General features: G+C 49.8%; 1 protein-coding gene across 4 annotated transcripts in view; it reads right to left on the reverse strand.

The window, feature by feature from the left end:
- The window catches only part of Esrrb (estrogen related receptor beta), a 160,895-nt gene that overhangs the window by 67,984 nt on the left and 74,274 nt on the right, over positions 1-18,637 (reverse strand). The window contains exon 1 of one of the 4 annotated variants that reach the window (XM_063241521.1): positions 13,047-14,076. The exons of 2 other annotated variants lie outside the window; for them this stretch is intronic. In XM_063241521.1, the coding sequence (XP_063097591.1) occupies positions 13,047-13,132 (86 nt within the window). In that variant the 5' untranslated portion in view covers positions 13,133-14,076. Of the gene's footprint in view, positions 1-13,046; positions 14,077-18,637 lie in introns of those variants that run through there. One more of the 4 variants, XM_063241522.1, reaches the window with a different exon arrangement.

An 18,637-nucleotide genomic window follows, 5' to 3' on the forward strand; every position in this document is an offset into this window, starting at 1 on the left:
CCAAGGTCTAACGCTCTACAGCACAGTAAGGCGAACTAGAATTTACAGCAGTTTTACTGCTTATTTATTTATTATTGATTTATTGGTACCAGAGACTGAACCTAAAGACTTTTCACCAAGCTATACCTTCTCACTCTTTTTTTAAATATTTTCAGTTTTGAGACAAAGCCTCACCAAGTTGTGAAGTTATTCAGGATGGGCTCCAACGTGCAGTCCTCCTGTCTCAGCCGCCTTCCAGGGTGCTGGGATTGCAGGCATGCACCACTACACCCAGCAACGATTATCCATTAGATGATAAAAAAACATGCTAAATATTTAAAGTTTTAAAAATTATTACAGTAAAAGATTTTGCTATACATCCGCCTGAAATACTCGCACTTGCTTTCAATATGCGTAACCCACTACTCTCAGCAATACGTCTTACTGTAGTACATTTAAACATCCGCTGCATTTTTGGATATGACCTGGTGCTATCCAGGCAGGCGCTTGTGCCGCTGAGCTAAGCCCCCGCCCCCCACTCCTGGCATCTTAAAAGAGGTAGACGAGGAGAGTTCAAACATTCCCAACACACACAAAATGATGAATACTTAAAAGAGATGGAAACGGTAATTACCCCAAAGTGATCAATGCACGTTGTACACACACAAAATTTCTGTTTGTCAATTAAAAATTTTAAAGACTTAACTGAAAGTCAAAAATATTGGGAAAATATGGAAAGAACCCGCCAGACAGCGCCTCTCAGGAAAAGCACAGCGCTGCCCGCGCAGCGGGAGCCCCCTGCAGCAAGCTCTAGGGCCCGAGCGCCTGGCCCCTCCGGGCACGGCGCATGCGCACTCTTCAGCCATCCACAGCTTTGAAGCAGTGATCTCAGGCCTAGCAAATTTGGAGCAAGAGGGTTTTTAGAAGCAAAAGGCCACCGGCTTGAAGTGTGCCCCAGTGTTCACTTCAAACACACTGCATACACAACGCCCTAGAAAGCTACCTCCATGAATGCTACAGCTACAAGACAGTGCAGAGAGAAATGCTGGGGTGCTGATCGTGGTGATGTATGTCTGTAACCCCAGCACTCTGGGAAGCTCAGGCAGAAATGTGGCCACGAGGTCAAGTCATGCCTGGATTACACAGTGACAGTCTGTCTTACAAATAAAATAAAAAAGAAAAGTAGATGCTGGAAACGAAATCTAGGCCCTGCTATGGTCTGCAAAACCCTTCAACTTGGCCCCAGCCACCTTTCTAGCGTCACCATCCACACTCGTCACGTTCCAACCACACTGACCTCCCAACTCTTCCTGAGTTCACCAAAGGCACTGCTGCCTCAGGGCCTTTGCACCAGACTTCTCTGCCCCCAAGGAATCCGCGCATTCTTTTGGCTGGCTCCCTCCCTTATCCAGGTCTCTGTGGACTTTCCTTCCTCCAGAAAAAGCCACTCTGACCATTATTTCTACAACAGCCCCTGTCATTATCTTACTTTGCTTTCCTCACAGCCATTCTGAGCACCTGACATTCTACTGCTTATCTGTTTATCTCTTTATAATCTGTCGAAGTCGGCTCCCACTGCAAGTGCTCAATACAGGTGTGAATGAATGAACAAGATGGAGGAAAAGAGATTGCTACAAAAAGAACAGAAAGATTGCTACAATGTATACACTGTAAAAAGCATCTGCATGGAGGAAAATGGGAAGAGGAAGTACTTGGTGACATCAGGTGGTTTTAGCCTTTCTCTAGTTACTGGGCATCCTATAATAAGCTGTGGAACTGGGAAGGACATGTTTTAAAGCCAGGCCTGGTGGTGCACACCTATAATCCCAGCACTCTGGCAAACTGAAGTAAGAAGATACCAAGGTCGAGCCAGCCAGGAAATTTAGCAATTTAGGAAGACCCTGTCTCAAAAATAAAGATGTAGCTCAGTGCAAAGGCCCTCACTTCATTCCCCAACACATCAGAAGAGAAGGGCGGCGCACTTTGGTAAGGTCCAGTCTTCGTTTGAGTCTACCGCTTGTCCACTGGCTGTGTGACTGCAGGAAAGCCACTTAGTCTCCCTGAACTTCCAGGGTTTGATCTGTAAGACAGATATCATATCCCTTTAGTCACAGAGGTTGCTGAGAGGATCAGAGAAAATAAGAAAGTTTGAGGCAAAGACTCAGCATTTAGAAGTGCTGAAGCATGGCACGTGCCTCTTAAGTCCAGCACACAAGAGGCTGAGGCAGGAGGATTGCCACAGGTTTGAAGCCAGCCTGGGCTACCTAGGGAGTTCAAGGCCAGTCTGAACTACCTAGCAAGGCCATGTTTCAACATCTCCCCCACCACACGCAAAAAAAAATGCTGAGGTACTGGAGAGTCACTGGCCTCTCAGTCTAGTCTGTGCAGAGTTGTTCTGGACTGACCCAGTGTCCCACCTCCTCAATTTCTAGAGCTGAAGGACTCTCAGAAACACTGCTGAGTTACAAAGCCAGCCAGCCACCCTGTTCTTGGAAGGTATGGCTCTCAGGGGTTCACACCTGGGTCCCCACAATACTTGGCTGAGCTCTGGGCACAGGGATGGGAAGTGATGTCCCATAGGTGAATGATTCGCATTCAGGATGAGGAGGAGGGGCACAGGTAGGGTGATCACAGAATTTCAGGGTGGGACGGATCAAAGCCTCAGAGTCCAGCCCCTCTTTGTAGACAAGGTCCAGAGACACCAAGATGCACTGCAGGTCATTAGGCTGGGATGCTGCCTCTGTGGGGCTCCGGCCCTTGGGACAGCTGAACCCTGAGCACAACAGACAACCTGGGGCCTCTCAGGTCAGAGGAACAGGGAGGAGAGGGTTACACGGCACACAATCAGTGACTGTGCTGATCAATCAACTCAATGAAACCCACAATGCTTTTTTTTTTTTTTTTTTTAAGAGAAACAACAAAAACAGCAGCAGAAAGTAATGACTAATAATCAAGTAAAATCAGATTATTTCCGTGCTGACTGGTGAGGCGGGCGGAGGAGTAAGGAGGTTCACTGCATCAGGTGAGGCAGGAGACATAGCAAGCTCAGCAAGCTGGGAAGGGAGGATGGTTGGGCTGGACCACAGGGCCAGAATTCTGGGCCTCGTGATCAGCTTTGGGGCAGGCATACAGGGGACACGGGAACAGCCCCATCTGCCTGACAACCCTGCAGAGTACAAATGTGCGCAAGCCTGTTTCAGAGGCGGGGGAAGCCAGGGCAGGTGATTTGCTGAGAACAAAGATTCATTTAGGCTCCTGGCATCTAGTTCCATGATTCTGCTGGCGAGGGCCTGCTCTGTGCTTCCGAGGTCACAGACACAGGGGCTAAGACGAAGCACACGTACCTCCTCCAAGCAGCAGTAGCTATGGGTTTATTTAACTTCACGTGTCACATGGTCACTGAATCAAACACAAGGACCCTCTCCCCCGAGCTCACATTCCCACAGGGGCGCATGCACAGAGCGCAGGTATCCAGCCCTCCTGTCAGGAAGTGGTCAGAGAAGGCTTTGTGGAGTGGCAGAGTCTCTGTTCTGTCTTGCAGGACAACTGGGTGTCAGCCAGGCCAAGATGGGGACAGGTAGAGAGTGGCCAGTCACAGAGGTAGGAAACAGCAGCACTCATCTGGGGACTAGAAGTGCTGGGAAGTGTGAGATGCAGATGAGTGGCAGGTGACAGGGCCAGGAAACAGGCAGGCAGGCGTGTGGCCAGACACCAGGATGCAGAGGTGGGCAGGGCAGGGCAGGTGTGGACCCTCGAGTCTGTGCGGGTCAGGTTGCAGTCTTGCTGCATGGTGCACCTCTGTCCACACCTGGCTGCACCCCTCAAGGATGGGACCAGGAGCTTCTTCTCACCTTCCCCTCCAAGGAAACTGAGGCTCCAAGAGGCAAACACATCACATAGCTGGCTTTTTTGTTTGCTTCGGAACTGGAGATTGATCCCAGAGCCTTTGCACTGAGTTACACTCCCAGTCCCTTAATTTTTATTTCAAGATGGAGTTTTTGCTAAGTTGGGAAATTGCCCAGGCTGGAGTGGAACTTGTGATGCTCTGCCTCAGCCTCCCAGAGTGCTGGGGTCAAAGGCATGCACCACCGCACCTGGTTAGCTATGTTCCTGGCTAGAAGGCAGGCTCTGCTTTGCAAGCCTGTGGTTTTTTTTTTTTTCCTCCACCCATCCTGTCTTTGCAATAGAAATGCATTAGCAAAAGCTAGCTATTTAAAGGAACCCCTGAAGCTAATCCTTGTGTAAACGGAAAATCTTTAAGCAAAGCTAATAATCGCCCTATAATCCAGCTGTTATGTAATTCTGAGTTTTAGGTACAGCACAGAGCTGAAGTACTCTGGTCCCTAAAATCCTTTGTGGGGGAGGGTGGTTTGAGGAAGAAGGGGGAGGGATGGTGGGGCATCACCAGGGGATGTGGGATGTACTGCATGGGGACACAGGCACTGCCACAGAAAGGAGCTGGCAGCCTATGTTCCTACCGCTCTGCACAGAAGCTTTTGGGGTCTGTGGGAAAGAGGAGGGAGCTCAGCCTCTCTGGCCCCTGAAAGACGAAAACCACATCAGCCAGGTTGCTCCATGTTTTCCAAATACGAAGATCAAGAAAGTAAGTCCAGCCCCGCTGCCCAGCATGGGGAACTGTGGGACCAGAGAACACGGGCACTTCCCACCCTGTGCCTGAGTCAGGGGGACCGAGGCTGGCCCCGCCTGCAGCTAGTGTCCTGAGTCTAAGGCCGTGGAGGCCAGGGGCCACGACCTGTTCTTCCTGTGCCCCAACACACAGCAGACTGCCAGGTAAACAGCAGGCGCTCAGTATGTGTGCTAAGAAGAAACTAAACTGGGCTCAGTTTATAGAACTCAGTCTCAGAAGAAGGCTAAGATAAACCAAGCTCTTGACAGAAAGCTGGTAGAGGGAGAGAGCAGTGGAAAAACCTATTTAACCAAGCATCTCTTGCCTACCTTGGCTTTATGCTAATTCCACAGAGTTCACCAAGAATTGTATACATCAAGCAAAGAAAAACTTGTATACTTTAATACCAAATTCATTTTTTCCTCTTAATATTAAATTTATTGAGATACTATGAGATTAATACAAGTTCCCATTGGCTTCTACAATTATAAGTGCTCAAAGCGGTGGCCACGATCTTCCAGACATATATTAATAGAGTAGGGCAAACTGCTACTGACCTGTGTATACTTTTTCTCTTTTATTTATTTATTTTTTTCCTGAGGCAGGGTTTCACTATGTAGATCTGGCTGGCTTTGAACTCACTATGTAGCCCAGGCTGGTCTTGAACTTGTGGCAATCCTTGTGCCTCAGCCTCCTGAGTGCTAGGATTACAGCATGGGCCACCACGCCTGGGTGCATTTTTGGGTAGACTCTGTAATTAGAACAATACACTTTTATGATGTAAAGATTATGCTTTTTAAACATTAGTAGGCTTTTTTTTTTTGGTACCAGGGATCTAACTCACAACCTTGCGCTTGTCAGGCAGGCATCTGTACCACTGAACGAAATCCCCAGCCCACTTTTTAAATAGTAGGTGTTAAACAATAGTGTGGAACAATTTTGTTCTTATATTCTAGCCTATATTCAAGGCAACTTGCACAGAGTGGGTGGTAATGTATTCAAGGTCATCTAGCTGGTAATGCTAAGAACTCATAATCACTGAGACCGACCACAGGCCAGTGGCCTTCATGCCAATGAGACATGCCAAGTGCTTACTGGGTAAAGCCAGAAGCTGCCCCAGATTCTGATATCACACCCCGCAGTGCACCCACCAACACGACCCCACTCTTGCAGCATTTGGCACCTCACTGGAAGTGACAGAACCCACAAGATCCCAGTAAAGCAGGGAGGACTCACTCAAGACTCACTTGTCGCCATGGTCATTAAAGGTGTACACCTGAAGGAGGTCCTAAGAAGGACATCCCAGTGGCTCACACCTGTAACCCCAGTGTTCTGGGAAGCTGAAGCAGGAAGAAAGATCCCAAGTTCAAGCTCAGCCTAAGCAACTTAGTGAGACCCTGTCTCAATCTAAAAATTAAAAAGGGACTGAGGATGTAGCTCAGTATGAGTTCTATTCCGGTACCCTGCAAAATAAAAAATCCCTTACAAGCACCTCTCCTTCCTAAAGTAGGTAAGAGAAAGCAAATGGATGCACAGGAAGAGCTAGAGAAGCGGAACCGAGCTGCTTTCTGTTTAGCTCTGAGCAGCCCCCTCTTTCTGGAAGGGTACACATGCCACAGGAAGACCCCAGCATCTCAAGGCAGACCACCCCCAACTTGGTTCCTGGCTGTCACCCAGCAGCTGGCACCTAACCCAGCCTGAGCTTCCACTTCAATTGCTGGCTGGGGACCACTGGGCGCCCCCTGCAGGCCTGAAGTTTTCTTGGAGATTCACAAAGCTGCCTAGGCAGGAGACCTGGGAGAAGCTGAGTCACAGGACAGCTGGAAAAAGTGGCCATCTCAGAGAGGTGATGTAGGGGACCAAGGACCAGAGCAGAGAGTGACAAACTAGTCCCTGCCTGTAGAGTATGTCTGTTCTCATGTATTACTTTGTAAAAATAAGAAGTGAAGTGGGTGTGAAAGGTATACACGTAATCTCAGCTGTGGAGAGGCTGAGGCAGGAGGACTTGCAAGCATGAGGGCAGTCTAGGCGGTTTAGTAAGAGCCTGTCTCAAAAATAAAATTTAAAAGAGCCTGAGCATGTAGCTCAATGTGTAAGGGCTCAATTAATGGGAAGCAATCCGATGAGTCACCTTGGAAGCCTGCCTCGTCTTCCTGGATGGGATACAGCCAGCAGATATGCACACCCCAGAGACCTCCGCTGTTGCTTACATTCCAGACCTGTTTGGAAAGCACCACTCTTGTGGAGGGCCCCAGCCTTCCCTCCATCTCCCTTCTCCACCCCCCAGAAACCTGCTCCCCAAAGAAGCCCCCTTAGCTTGTTCAGCTAATGTATTCGAAAACCAAATTAGGGGGGCCCTGGCTCCGGAGAGGTCCCCAAGCCAGTTGCTAGATGCAGGGAATTAGATAGCATCTCATGCTCAAATCCGATTAGGCCCACCCCCTCCTCCCTGCATGCAAAAGCCCACTTTCTAATCAATTTTACAAAGGGCTCTCCGCAGATATACACTAATGGTATTGAGCTGGGATCTTTAAACCAAGTCTTGGAGAAGTCTGCAGAGATAAATGCACATACTGTATTAAGGCAGAAGCCTGTCGCCAGGCTGTCCTTCCTCGAGCAGAAAGACGAGGGTAGGGGCACAGCCAAGTGTTCCCTGGAGACCAATGTCATCCTACCCCACAAACACCCATCTCAACTTCCTGTTCCCCTTCAAACTTAACCCACCCAACCCCTTCCATGAACGTCCCTGGCCTTTTAAGCTTTACTCTCTAGAGCCCCAGTGAGCGATCCAGTAACTGCCAGTCTCCACCTAATCCATGGTACCCTAGACAGACACCCTATTGCTCCCGACTCTTGCACTGAGCATCCACATGGCTGTGGTCATTGGCTTGGGGTTACGCAGGTGGCAAAGGGTCAACGAGGTGAGAGGCACAGTGTGCTCAGCCTTTTGGGAACTGAGCGCCTAACACGATGAGATCCTGCTTCGCTTCTCTACAGTGCTGCTCACACCTAAGTTCTTCCTTTCTTTTTGGTTTGTTGAGACAGGGTCTCTTCATGGAGTCCAGCCTGACCTTGAACTCACTATGTGACCCAGGCTGACCTCAAACTCACGGCGATCCCCCTGCCTCAGCTTCTTGAACCTGGGATACACAGTGCACGGCCGCACCACAGTTCTTGTCACTTCTAGTTACTGTGATGTCCACAACCACTGTGTGTCCTTCATGAAAGAGCTTCTCCGGCAAGTTCCTCACTTTCTCTCCTGCAGGTTCCTCCTGCACAGTGGGCAGCTGTGATCCCTGCAAGCCGGCTCTGTGCAGTGAAGCCACTCACTGCCCCATGCAGTGCTAGGATTTGGGGCTCATTTCTCAGCTAAGTTCCTAGAGGACAGGGACTGCCTTTGTCATCTTTGCGTCTTCTCAGAAGATGCTTAACAGATATTTGTGTCAGAGGGCTGACCAAGGGGGGGCCACTGGCCTGGGGAGCCTGTGAACAGGTTATATGCATGGGCATAGTGGTGCTGGTGGCCCCTTAGACCTGCCTGGTGACTCAGGGCGAGCTGCTCTGCAGACATGAATACCTGCAGGCTGATACACTGGAGATCAGCTGTGACCTGAGCTCCACATGCCGCTCGGTGTCACCCACCTAGTGACTGCACAGGGCAATTTGCAGGCTGCTTGACGCAAGTGGAGAGGGTCTGCCTTGCTTTGGGGAAGTAAGTAAACCTCCTGGCCCCATCTGCACACACAGGGCTCATGGGCTTCCCTGTTCAGGCTTGGAATCAGCACTCATGTTCCTTTTCCAGGGCATCAGGTGGGAATGTGGAAGCTCCACCCTCCCGGAAGCACCCAGTCCCACTTCTGCAAAATATCATAGCTCCCAACTGTATTCAGCAATGTGGTGCTTCAGGCTCAGTGTGAACCAGCCACACAACCCCCCTGGTAAAGCAAGACCCAACTCCTGTGCTGAGCCGCCTGTGTGGCTGGCAGTACCCACACTGAGAAACAAGGCAGGAAGGACCCTGCCTATTCTCTGAGGGACTATCCATCTAGGCAACATGAATGGCCTCTGAACACTGCCTTTTATATTCGGCAAACTTTTTATGTTCAGGAGGGGCGGGCACCATACTAAGCAAGATGCATCTGAGGAAAGTCCAGAATGGATAGAGAGGAACTGAAGGTCATCTGCAGAGCGAGGCGAGGCCCCTGTGGCAGCAGAACAGAGGTTCCAAAGTCCTCCTGCAGATTAAGTGAACAAGTCCAGAACCCGGCCCTGAATCCCGGCTCCACCCCACCCACCACTCAGCTGCCCCTGGAAGACCCTAGACTCCCCTCTACCCATCTGTGTTTCTCCACCTCTCCCTGCTGCCCCTTCCCTGCTCTGACACCCCCTGGGCATGAGCAGGGTTGCTTGTGTGCCCACTTAGCAGTAGGGCACAGAACCTCTGGCCCGGGAATTTTTCCAAAGATCTTCACTTTTTTTTTCCTTTGGAGACAGGGTCTCACTGTGGGGTTAGACCGCCCCTGAACACACTATATAGCCCAGGCTAGCCTCGAACTTGTGATGATCTTCCTGCCTCAGCCTCCCTGGGATTACAAGTGTGTACCATCATACCTGGCTTGCAAGTTTGAAATATGCAGAAAAGTTTTTTAAATACACAAAGGAAAATGGCAGTAATAATTTTGGGGGTGGTATTAAGAACTGAACACAGGCCTTCACTTGAGCTACAACCCCAGGTCCTTTTTATTTTTTATTTTGAGACAGTCTAAATCACTAAATGGCCCAGACTGGGCTTGAACTTATGATCTTGACTCAGCTTGCTGAATGCTGGGATTATAGATGTGCACCAACACACCTAGCTACAAAATTAAAATTTTTATATTTAATGAAATATTCACAAAGCACAACATGATGTCATGTTAATATTATATTCATAAAATTAATTTGTGTTACCTTTTTTCTTTTTCTTTTTTGCTGTTCTAGGGAATAAATCAAAGGCTTTCACACTCAGCTATATCTCCAGCCCCTTTAAAACATCGTTATTTTGGGATGACGTCTGGCTGAGTGACTAAATTGCTCAGGTCAGGCTCAAGCTTGTGATCCTCCTGCCTTAGCCTCTTGCTGACATGACAGGCATACATCAGCACATCTGCCTGAACGTCAATCTTTCTCAGTAACAATTTCGTAGTTAGCTTGAGGTTTGCCAAGACTATTTAAACCACAGCCTATTTAAAGCCAAGGAGTTATATGCATCTAAATTATTCCAAGTAATTTTGAAAATTTCTCAATTTTTTTTTTGGTCTTTTTGAGACAGGGTCTCACTATGCAGTGCAGGCTGGTCTTCAGCTCACTTTGTAGCCCAGACTGGTCTTGAACTCGCAAAGATCCTCCTGCTTCAGCCTCCTGAGTGCTGGCATTATAGGTATGCACCACCACGCCCGGCTAAATTTCTCGATTTTTACAGTAAAATTAAGTCAGTTCATGCTGGCCTTACACTCACATAACCAGGACTGACTTTGAATTTCTGCCTCAGCTTCAGTAGTGGGCTCTCTTTCTAGCCAGGCTAACGTGTTTACTATGTATATTATGACCTGAATCTGTGAACCTTAGCAGCTATGGCAGTGAGCTTCGTGGCCTGGTGCTAACTTGTGAGAGGAGCAGGATCCATGTTTCTGCAGCAGGATGACCCCGAGGACTGGGCAGGAAGTGGCAGCATTACCTAAGGACCTGTGCAGTCCGTGGACAGAATAACCACACGGCTGGCACAGGCGCTCACAGCTGTGCAGTGTTTTTCCATCTGCCAGCTGGAGCAGGGCCCCCTGGAGGGCCCTCTCTGGTCCTAGGGAAGGCCTTCCCTGCCCCTGAGTGGCTGCTCTTCCAGGCAGCACAGGATGGAGTAAGGGGTGGTCACCAAAGGACAGGGCCGGGTTGAGTACTGGAGTGCAGCACTCCCAAGGTAGGTGACTGCCAAGGTCCCCAGGTTTCCATGGTGACATCATGGTAAGGCTGGGAGGCACAGAAGTTAAATTTTAAGGGAGGTTTACGGGCCTGGCCACAAAAAGCCACTTCAGATTCCAGGCTTTGTGCAGTCCTTTGGTGCCTGCTGACCTCTCCCAGGTCCACAGATATCCCAGAAGCATCCACCTCTTCTGATCATGGATTCCAGGTCCACAGCAGAGCTTCCAACTGCCTCCCAAGAAAACCAGCAAGGTAAACGCTCCATGGTTCATTGGCTGTAGGCACTGGGCCTCCTTCTACCCCGAGTGCCCCACCAGGCACAGCAAAACAGCTTCTGAAGCCTCAGGCTAAGGCCTCCCAGATGAGTGCACACAGGTGGCAGGTGCAGGACCAGTGCCTCGGCCACTGCTTTAGTGAATACTGCCCCAAGATGCCCACGCCCAGCAGGTCTGTGCCCTTCTAAGGAGCCTCTCTGTCCCTGGATCGCCCATGTTAGACCCCTGCTGCTAAAGGAATGGCCATTCCAGGTGCTTTACTGGTAGTGGGAAACACCTATCTTAGGGCCACACCTCACTTGTCATACCTGAGTTAGGGGCCAACAAAGCAACTCATGTGTCTAGTTTGGTCCCAAATGACTTCTTGTTTTTAGGAAAACACCACACTCATCAGTAAGTATATTCAAGTGGCTGAGGAGGAATTCTTTCCAGATGTGATTAACGAGGATGTAAGTATAATGGAGTATGTTCAAAACTGCAATGTGATACAAGAATATATTTGCTCTGGGTTTGCAAGTACACAGGCCTACCCTGTCACACTGCTTACAGGCACCTTGGCAACAGGTCCCTGCTGAGCACTGGCTACTAAAGACAGACACAGGCAAACACACACACCCAAGAGATATAACCATCCTAATGCAAAATCAGGTGTACCGTTTTTGTCCACTCCACACATAGAGCATGCTGGGTATTTGAGGGACCCAGACTTTTGTCCAACTCAGACCAATTATTGGACTAGAAGGTCCTGAGCCCACTCAGCTGGGTCTTGCAGCCTGTCACCACACTCACCTGCCTGGTACTCTTAGGGACCCCCATGAAAGCACCCAGCCCTCTAAAAGAAAGTAAAACACAGTGAGTGAGCTAGCTGGCTGGCTGTCACCGGCATGGCCATGATGGCTCAGGACATGTTGAGCCCATATTCTTCCGCCTTCCCCTCTCTGGATGCACAGCAGTGAGCCAATCACACACTCTTCCCGCACAGCTTCACCCTCCCTCTACTCCCTAATCTTGCCTCTTTCTCTTTTGCTACTAAAAGCCCCCCACCTAAAGTGATCAGTTCCAAACCTCTGCTCCTCTGCCCTTCACGGTCTCCCAGCCACAGGGGATCCAGGTGGTCACGTGGTCACGGGCACTGCTCCGGAGTCAAACAGGCCTGGGTCCAGTCCTGATTTTCCTCTTGCTAGGAAGTCCCACCAGCCCTCACGCCAGTCATGCAATACACGTTCCTAGCTCAAAGGGTGGTTAGAAAAAGCAAGGGAGACCATGCATGCGACGCACTTAGCACTGAGCTGGCATTGAACAAGCATCAGACAAAAGCAATCGAGTTAACAGCTCCCAGAAAGTCCTCTCTGAGTCCTTCACTTCTGGGTGTACTTGGTCATGACAGTGCATGGCCGCTTCTTGGTTGTGATCTGACACAGCAGAGGAGGTAAGGGAGGAGAGAGGCCCAAGAGGAAAAGCCAAATATTTGCAGGAACAGTTACAGTGCAAAGTTTTGAGGACCGCTGACGTCCAGTCGCATGTTCTGTCCAGTTTCCAAGGGTCTGTTTCCCAGGTGCTGTTTCTAGAACTCAGTTTGATGGTACGTTAACAGGTATCCCGTCCCTGTCCCCAGGAAATACCCTGGGGTCAAAGAAGTAAGGAAAACATCTGTATGAACAAGTCACATAGGTTTCCTTATTGCAGGACTCTCCACTCATTTTATTTTTTTATTTTTGGTACAGGGAATTGAACCTCAGGACCTTGCACTTGCCAGATAGGTGCTGTGCCACTGAGCTAAATCCTCAGCCCTACCTATTTATTTTTGAGACAAGACTTCACTATGTAGCGCAGGTTGACCTTGAACTCACTATGTATCCCAGGCTAGCCTCAAACTTAGGGTGATCCTCCTGACTCAGCCTCCCAAATGCTGGAACTGTAGACTTGCATCCCAGACTTTTAATACACTAACATCAAGGCCTAAAACAAGACTAAAGTCTACAGAGCCTCCCAAAGTCATTTGACTGCTTTGATGCTTAATGTATATCAAATCCACTGGGCCACAGAGTGCTCAGATATTCGGGCAGACATTGTTCTGGGCATTTCTGAGACGGTACTGTTGGATGAGATTAACATTCAAATTGTCCAGTTAAAGCAGACTGTCCTTCCTAACGTGAGTGGGTCTCATTCACTGAGCTAAAAGATTGAGTAGAATGAAAAGCTTGACTCACCCCCAAGAAAAAGTGAATTCCTCCTGCCAACAGCCTTCAGACGGACACCTCGGCTTTTCCCTGCCTTCACACTGAACCTGAAGCATTGGTCTTCTTGGCTCATGCCTGCCAGCCCTTGGACAGGAGCAGCACCACTGGTCTCCGGGGGACTCCAGCTCACCGCTCACCCTGCAGGTTTTGGGACACCGCAGCCTCCACAATCACATGAAGTGCAGAGACTCATACCTGGAATTCCAGCACTCTCGAAGGCTGCAGTAGAAAGATGACAAGTTCGAGCCCAGCCTGGGTAACTTACCAACTGAACAAGAGTGTGTCTCTAAATTATTATTAAATTTTTTATACCAGGGATCGAACTCACAAGCTCGCCAGGCAAGTGCTTATGCCACTGAGCTAAGTTCTCTGCCCTTGTGTCTCCAAATTAGAAAATCTTAAAGGGCTGAGGATGTAGCTCAGTGCAAAGGTTCTGGGTTCAATCCTTAGCAATGCAAACAAACACATGAACAAACCTGATTACTGATTCCTTTAAATAAATCTCACTCATAAACCTTAGCTGTTATCTACCATATCTATCTCTATTGCCACACCCCTTATCTTGGGCTGTTTCCTAGAGGACTTTGGGGAGACCCCTTCCAGGCACACACTTGCACACTAGGTGAAGCTCCATGCACACTTTGAGCAAAGCTGCCCAAAGGGTCAGAATTCAGGCAGGCTGCAGACCTCTGCTCCCCACCTACCCAGCGGCCAGCTTAGACACTGGGCACAGTGACCGACCCCCACCAACCCCCTACATCAGGCTTCTTTCATTCGAAGTCTGGCAGGCTGGGAAGGAGGACTATATGCTCTTTGGTGGTCTGCCTCGGGGTTTCCCATCACGTTCCCTCCTCCTCTGACGTAAGGACATTTGTGCTTTCTCCACTCAGCCCTCCCATATGGATGCTGTGTTGAGCAGCCTGCATATGAACTTCAGTCATGACCAAGGGGGAAGTGGACCTTTCTCCTCACACAGCTTCTGGTGACTCCCTGCCGGCGGCCAGAGCTCAGGACAGGAGTGCCAGGCTTCCCCGGTGCTCAGGCAACCTAGAAAGGAAGTTCTTGTGTTTTCTAAGCATGATGCACACAAGGACAGGCCCATGAGAGGAGAATTCCTGGAGCCCTCCCCCTGATGAACACCAAGTACAAGCCTCCTACAGAGCCTTGAGGTCCAGCTGGAGGCCACCTGGCTTCCAGTTTCTGAGTTCTTAGCCAGGGAGTCCCCATCTTTTAGTCTCACAGAACACACCCCACTCTATTGTCACCCAATTTGGGGACCAACATGGGCCTACCAGTCAAGTAAGACTTAAAAAGGGGAAAAGGCACTTCATACAGTCATTAATAACACACCCAAATGAGAAGTGTTATCTCAGACCGAAGGGCTGAGCTAGGGTGCAGTTCAGCTCGGGGGTACAGCGCTTGCCTCACATGTTCAAACCCTGGATTCACTTCCCCACCAATTCCACTGCCAAGCCAATTCTTAAGAGCAAATTATGTCCTGGAACAGGAGAGACTGTGTGTCCTTTTGCACTTCTGTGATAGCTAGTGTTGTGTACTCCGGCTACTGGGTCCTCCCAGGCAACACGGCGTAGGTTCTGCTGCACAGTTTGCATCTTTGGCTGGGAAGATGGCAAAGTGACAGGCATCGTGCAAGTCGTCACTTATTCTGTACGGGGCAGGGCCTGGCCTTAACTGGTGACTGCCTCGATGGCCCACATTCCCTGGGCTGCTACCCCCACATTCCCACCAAGTTGGCTCCACAAACGGGACAGCTGGTCAGATCAGCCAGGTGTGACTGTGAAGTCAGGGCACCATGGTGACCAACTGATATTTATACACCCAGTGAGTGCTGTCCGCTTCAACACAGTCACCTTGGGCCTCTCCTCCAAGTCCCCAGTGAAGCTGCCTGTGGTCACAGCACTTTTGGAGTTCCTCTTGGGGCCAAGTTAGGTGAGAAATAGTCACAGCCTCATTTTGTTTGTAAGCAGAATCCACTGTGTTCAGCTTTGTCACCCAGCTAATTTCTGGGACTTGCCTTCAAATGACATTGGCTGCATTAAAAATTAAATCCATCCCTAAAAGAAGGAGACTCGCTACCAGCGAGGATATTCGAAGAGGATGCAGAATGGCAGGTGTAACATGGAGGAGAACAAGGCACTGCTAGATCCTGCCCTGCAAGGATACAGACTGAGAACTCTGGCCCCAGAGGTTATGGAACCAGTTCAATCTTGGAGCTCGGTTTCCACCCCAGGGAGCTTCCTGTAGGATTGCCAAAAGCACCTGGTGTTGTAGTTGATACACTGTGTCAACTTGAGCAGTTTAGAAGTTTCACTGAGACTCAGCAGGGAGCCAAGGTTCTTACCTTGTAAATATCCTCATCCCCTGCAAAGAAGGGCAAGCCGATTTTATGAGTGCTACTGGGGGGGGGGGTGGCCTGTGTACAATACTAGCCAAAAGAGGTTTATTTTCTCCTTTTGCTCTGGCTGCTGCCTTGAAGTGTTGCCCCAGTGCTATGCTACCCCTGCCTTGGAGCAGCTGATTATGGGCTGAAACCTCCACACTGGTAAGCTAAATAAACCTTTCTTTTTCTTTCTTTCTTTTTTTTTTTTTTTTTTTTTTTGTCTTTTTCCGTACTGGGGATCGAACTCACGCCAGCCTGCTTGCAAGGCAGGCGCTGATGCCGCTGATCTAAACCTCCAGCCCCTAAATAAACCTTTCTTTCCTTCATTTTGGGTGTCTGGTATTTTGTCCCAGCAACAAGAAAAAAGTAACCAGGCTGGGGATTTAGCTCAGCACCATAATGTGCCTATCTGGCAAGCATGAGGTCGTGAGTTTAATCCCCAGTACAAAAACAAAAACAAAAAACAAAAAAAAAGAAAAGAAAACAACAACAACAAAAAAAAAAGTAATCAAGACAATGGTATCTATTTATTTCAACAAAGATGTGTGCAATGACTTAACCACCATCGAGCTGCCCCATCTGTCCCTTTGCACACAGCCACGCTGACCCTTCCCTCCCAGAAGACTGCATGTGGCTCTTTGCAAAAAAGCCAACTACAACCAGGGACATGGAGGGACCTGGAGGTGACTTTGGTCCCCAACCTGCTGACTTCAGCGAGACATTGTAGGTCTCAAGATCTACATCTGGAATACAAGGATCAAGTCATCCTTGACCCTCATTTCCAACTGTGCCGTTCATGTCCCTTACATCCCAGATGCTGACCTGAATGGAACACAGGGCTAACGAGTCCAACAGACCAGGTTTGAGTCCTGCTGATGACCTTGGGTGCCTCTGCAGCCTCTTTGGGCCTCAGTGGCAGCATCTTAAGAGGAGAAGTAGACAAGTGACACCTGATTCACACATTCGTCTCAAGGCTGGAATGGCTGGCATGTGATGCTCAGGGACACCCTTGTACCCAGACTCGTGCCTCTTCTGCCTAGACAGCTGCCTCCGAGTCCCCTCCCTGACTGGTTTCTTTGGAAGCCCCACCTTCCGCCCACTCCCTCCTCGAAAGACTCTGCCAGGGAAGGGCCCTGGCCTCTGTTCCAGAGAAACACAAGAGAGATAGTGAGAAACTGCGGGCAGCAAAGCAGAGAGCCCCAGCTTCTGGGCTGCCTGGGAATGCTGACAACGGGGAGGAAAGCAAGATGAACATGGGAGCAAGATGAACGCGCTCGGGAGGCAGATCTGCATTCAAATCCTGGCTCTGACCATGCGCTCTGTGACTTTGGGGATGCTACTCAGCCCCTCTAAACCCTGCTCTCAGCAGCGATAGGAGGAAAGAGCATGTGCTTGCTTCGCACTACACTTGTGAGATGCAAACCCACGAGCAGGTGGTGTGCCACGGTGTGCCTGGATGGTGCACACGCAGAGATGTGCAGTTACAGTTCTCGACTTCCAACGGCACAGCTGGCCTGGGAGGCACAGCACGGATCTGAAGAGCAAAAGGCAAAGTGTGAGAGGCTGTCCCGGGGTCCCACACAAACCCACCCTGGGAGCCCATCAATATGAAACGGGGCGCTTCTGAAGGTACGAAGTGATGTCTCCAGCAAGTCCCTTTCCATCTGCATCTCTCTAGTGATGAGCAGCTCACTCCCTCCCAGACAGTCCATTTCTGAACACTCAACATCCAGCTTAATCAAGGACTTTCTGTTTGGCCCCAAATTCATTTGTCTCAATTTTTGCCCAGATTTTGCCCCCATAACTCTACTTAGGAATTCCTCAAAGGTTAACAACCCCTACCTTCTTCTCTGAAAATAGGGCTCTGTGATTAAAGCTGAGATTCCCAGGGCTGAGGTCAAAGCTAAATACATCTGCTGACTCCTGGGTGGGGTAACTGACCACTGGGGCCATTCGTGATATAAGTGTCAGGATGGCAGAGAGAGGAATTCAGCACTCGGGAGTCAGTTCTGCAGCCTGGCTGCCTGTGGAACTGGCCTGCTGGGTGCAGTGCATAGGGTCTTGGCCACTTGGACCTCCTGGGTGACCTCTGCAAGGGCCCTAGAGACATCCCTAGGATGGACAAGTCCTAGACCCCACACTCAGCCTCTAAAGGTGCATGGCTGTGACCTTGAATCCCAAGGAGTAATAACAAGAAAGTCACCTGGCACAGCTCTCTTTTACATGCCCCAACCGAGGGAATTGGTGTCAGAAGATGCAGAAAAGCCAGATGGTACTTCCCAGGGTCAAGGTCCACATGGAGAGACGCCCAGGGCCCTTTTCTTGTCCTTTTCCCACATCCGTCTGTGCCAGTGTAGCTGGCGTAGGAGGACAAGAGCCCCTGGAGACACAAGATTAATGGCCTCCCAGGCAGGTGAGCAGCCACCCCCTCTCCAGGCCCTGTCCTCCACGGCTCCCCAGCCTGACTGGCTTCATGAGGCATGGCGGGAACCTGGCTGGGCATCTGACCTTCAGCAGCAAACAGAGCCCTCAGCCAGGGCTGCCAGTGCAGTGCCAAAGGCACCAAGTCTCCAGGCTAAGCCCTGGCAGGGGTGGGGGATGGAATTGCTGCTAAAGTGGGGCTGGGAGGTGACAGGGGAGCGGCTGGGCAGGGGGCCCAGCAAGGACGGAAGCCAGCTTCTGGGGCCCTCTGCCCTAGCACCGGCTGCCAGGTTTGCATAAGGATCCCTGTTCTTTGAGGTTTCTTAGAAGGCTTTATCTGCTTGCTTGCTTGCATATACTTGGCCGGCTTGATTGCTTTTCTGATTCTCTTTTAGCTTTTGCATCACTGGGAATTGGACCCAGAGCCTTCCTACTGAGATACATTCTAGTTCTCTTTAAATTTTTCTTTGAGACAGGGTCTCACTAAGTCACTAAGTTACCCAGACTGGGCTTCAATTTACAATCGTCTTGACTCAGCTTCCCAGCATGCTAGGCTGGCTTTCTTAGTTTATAAATTAAAACTGTTTGTGTTGTAGAATGCTCTTGCATGACCCAAACAGTAAAGCTAAAAACAAAATCTCACCAAATACCAGGATCCCCGAGCCCATTTCCCATAAGTAATTCAAAAGCAGTCAGTTTTTGGTGCCTCCTTCCAGACATTTCCAAAGCATGTGTCCAG

This window comes from Cavia porcellus, unplaced genomic scaffold, assembly GCF_034190915.1.
Source record: "Cavia porcellus strain 051 isolate PalLab524CR breed Dunkin Hartley unplaced genomic scaffold, mCavPor4.1 scaffold_31, whole genome shotgun sequence".
Lineage (NCBI taxonomy): Eukaryota > Metazoa > Chordata > Mammalia > Rodentia > Caviidae > Cavia > Cavia porcellus.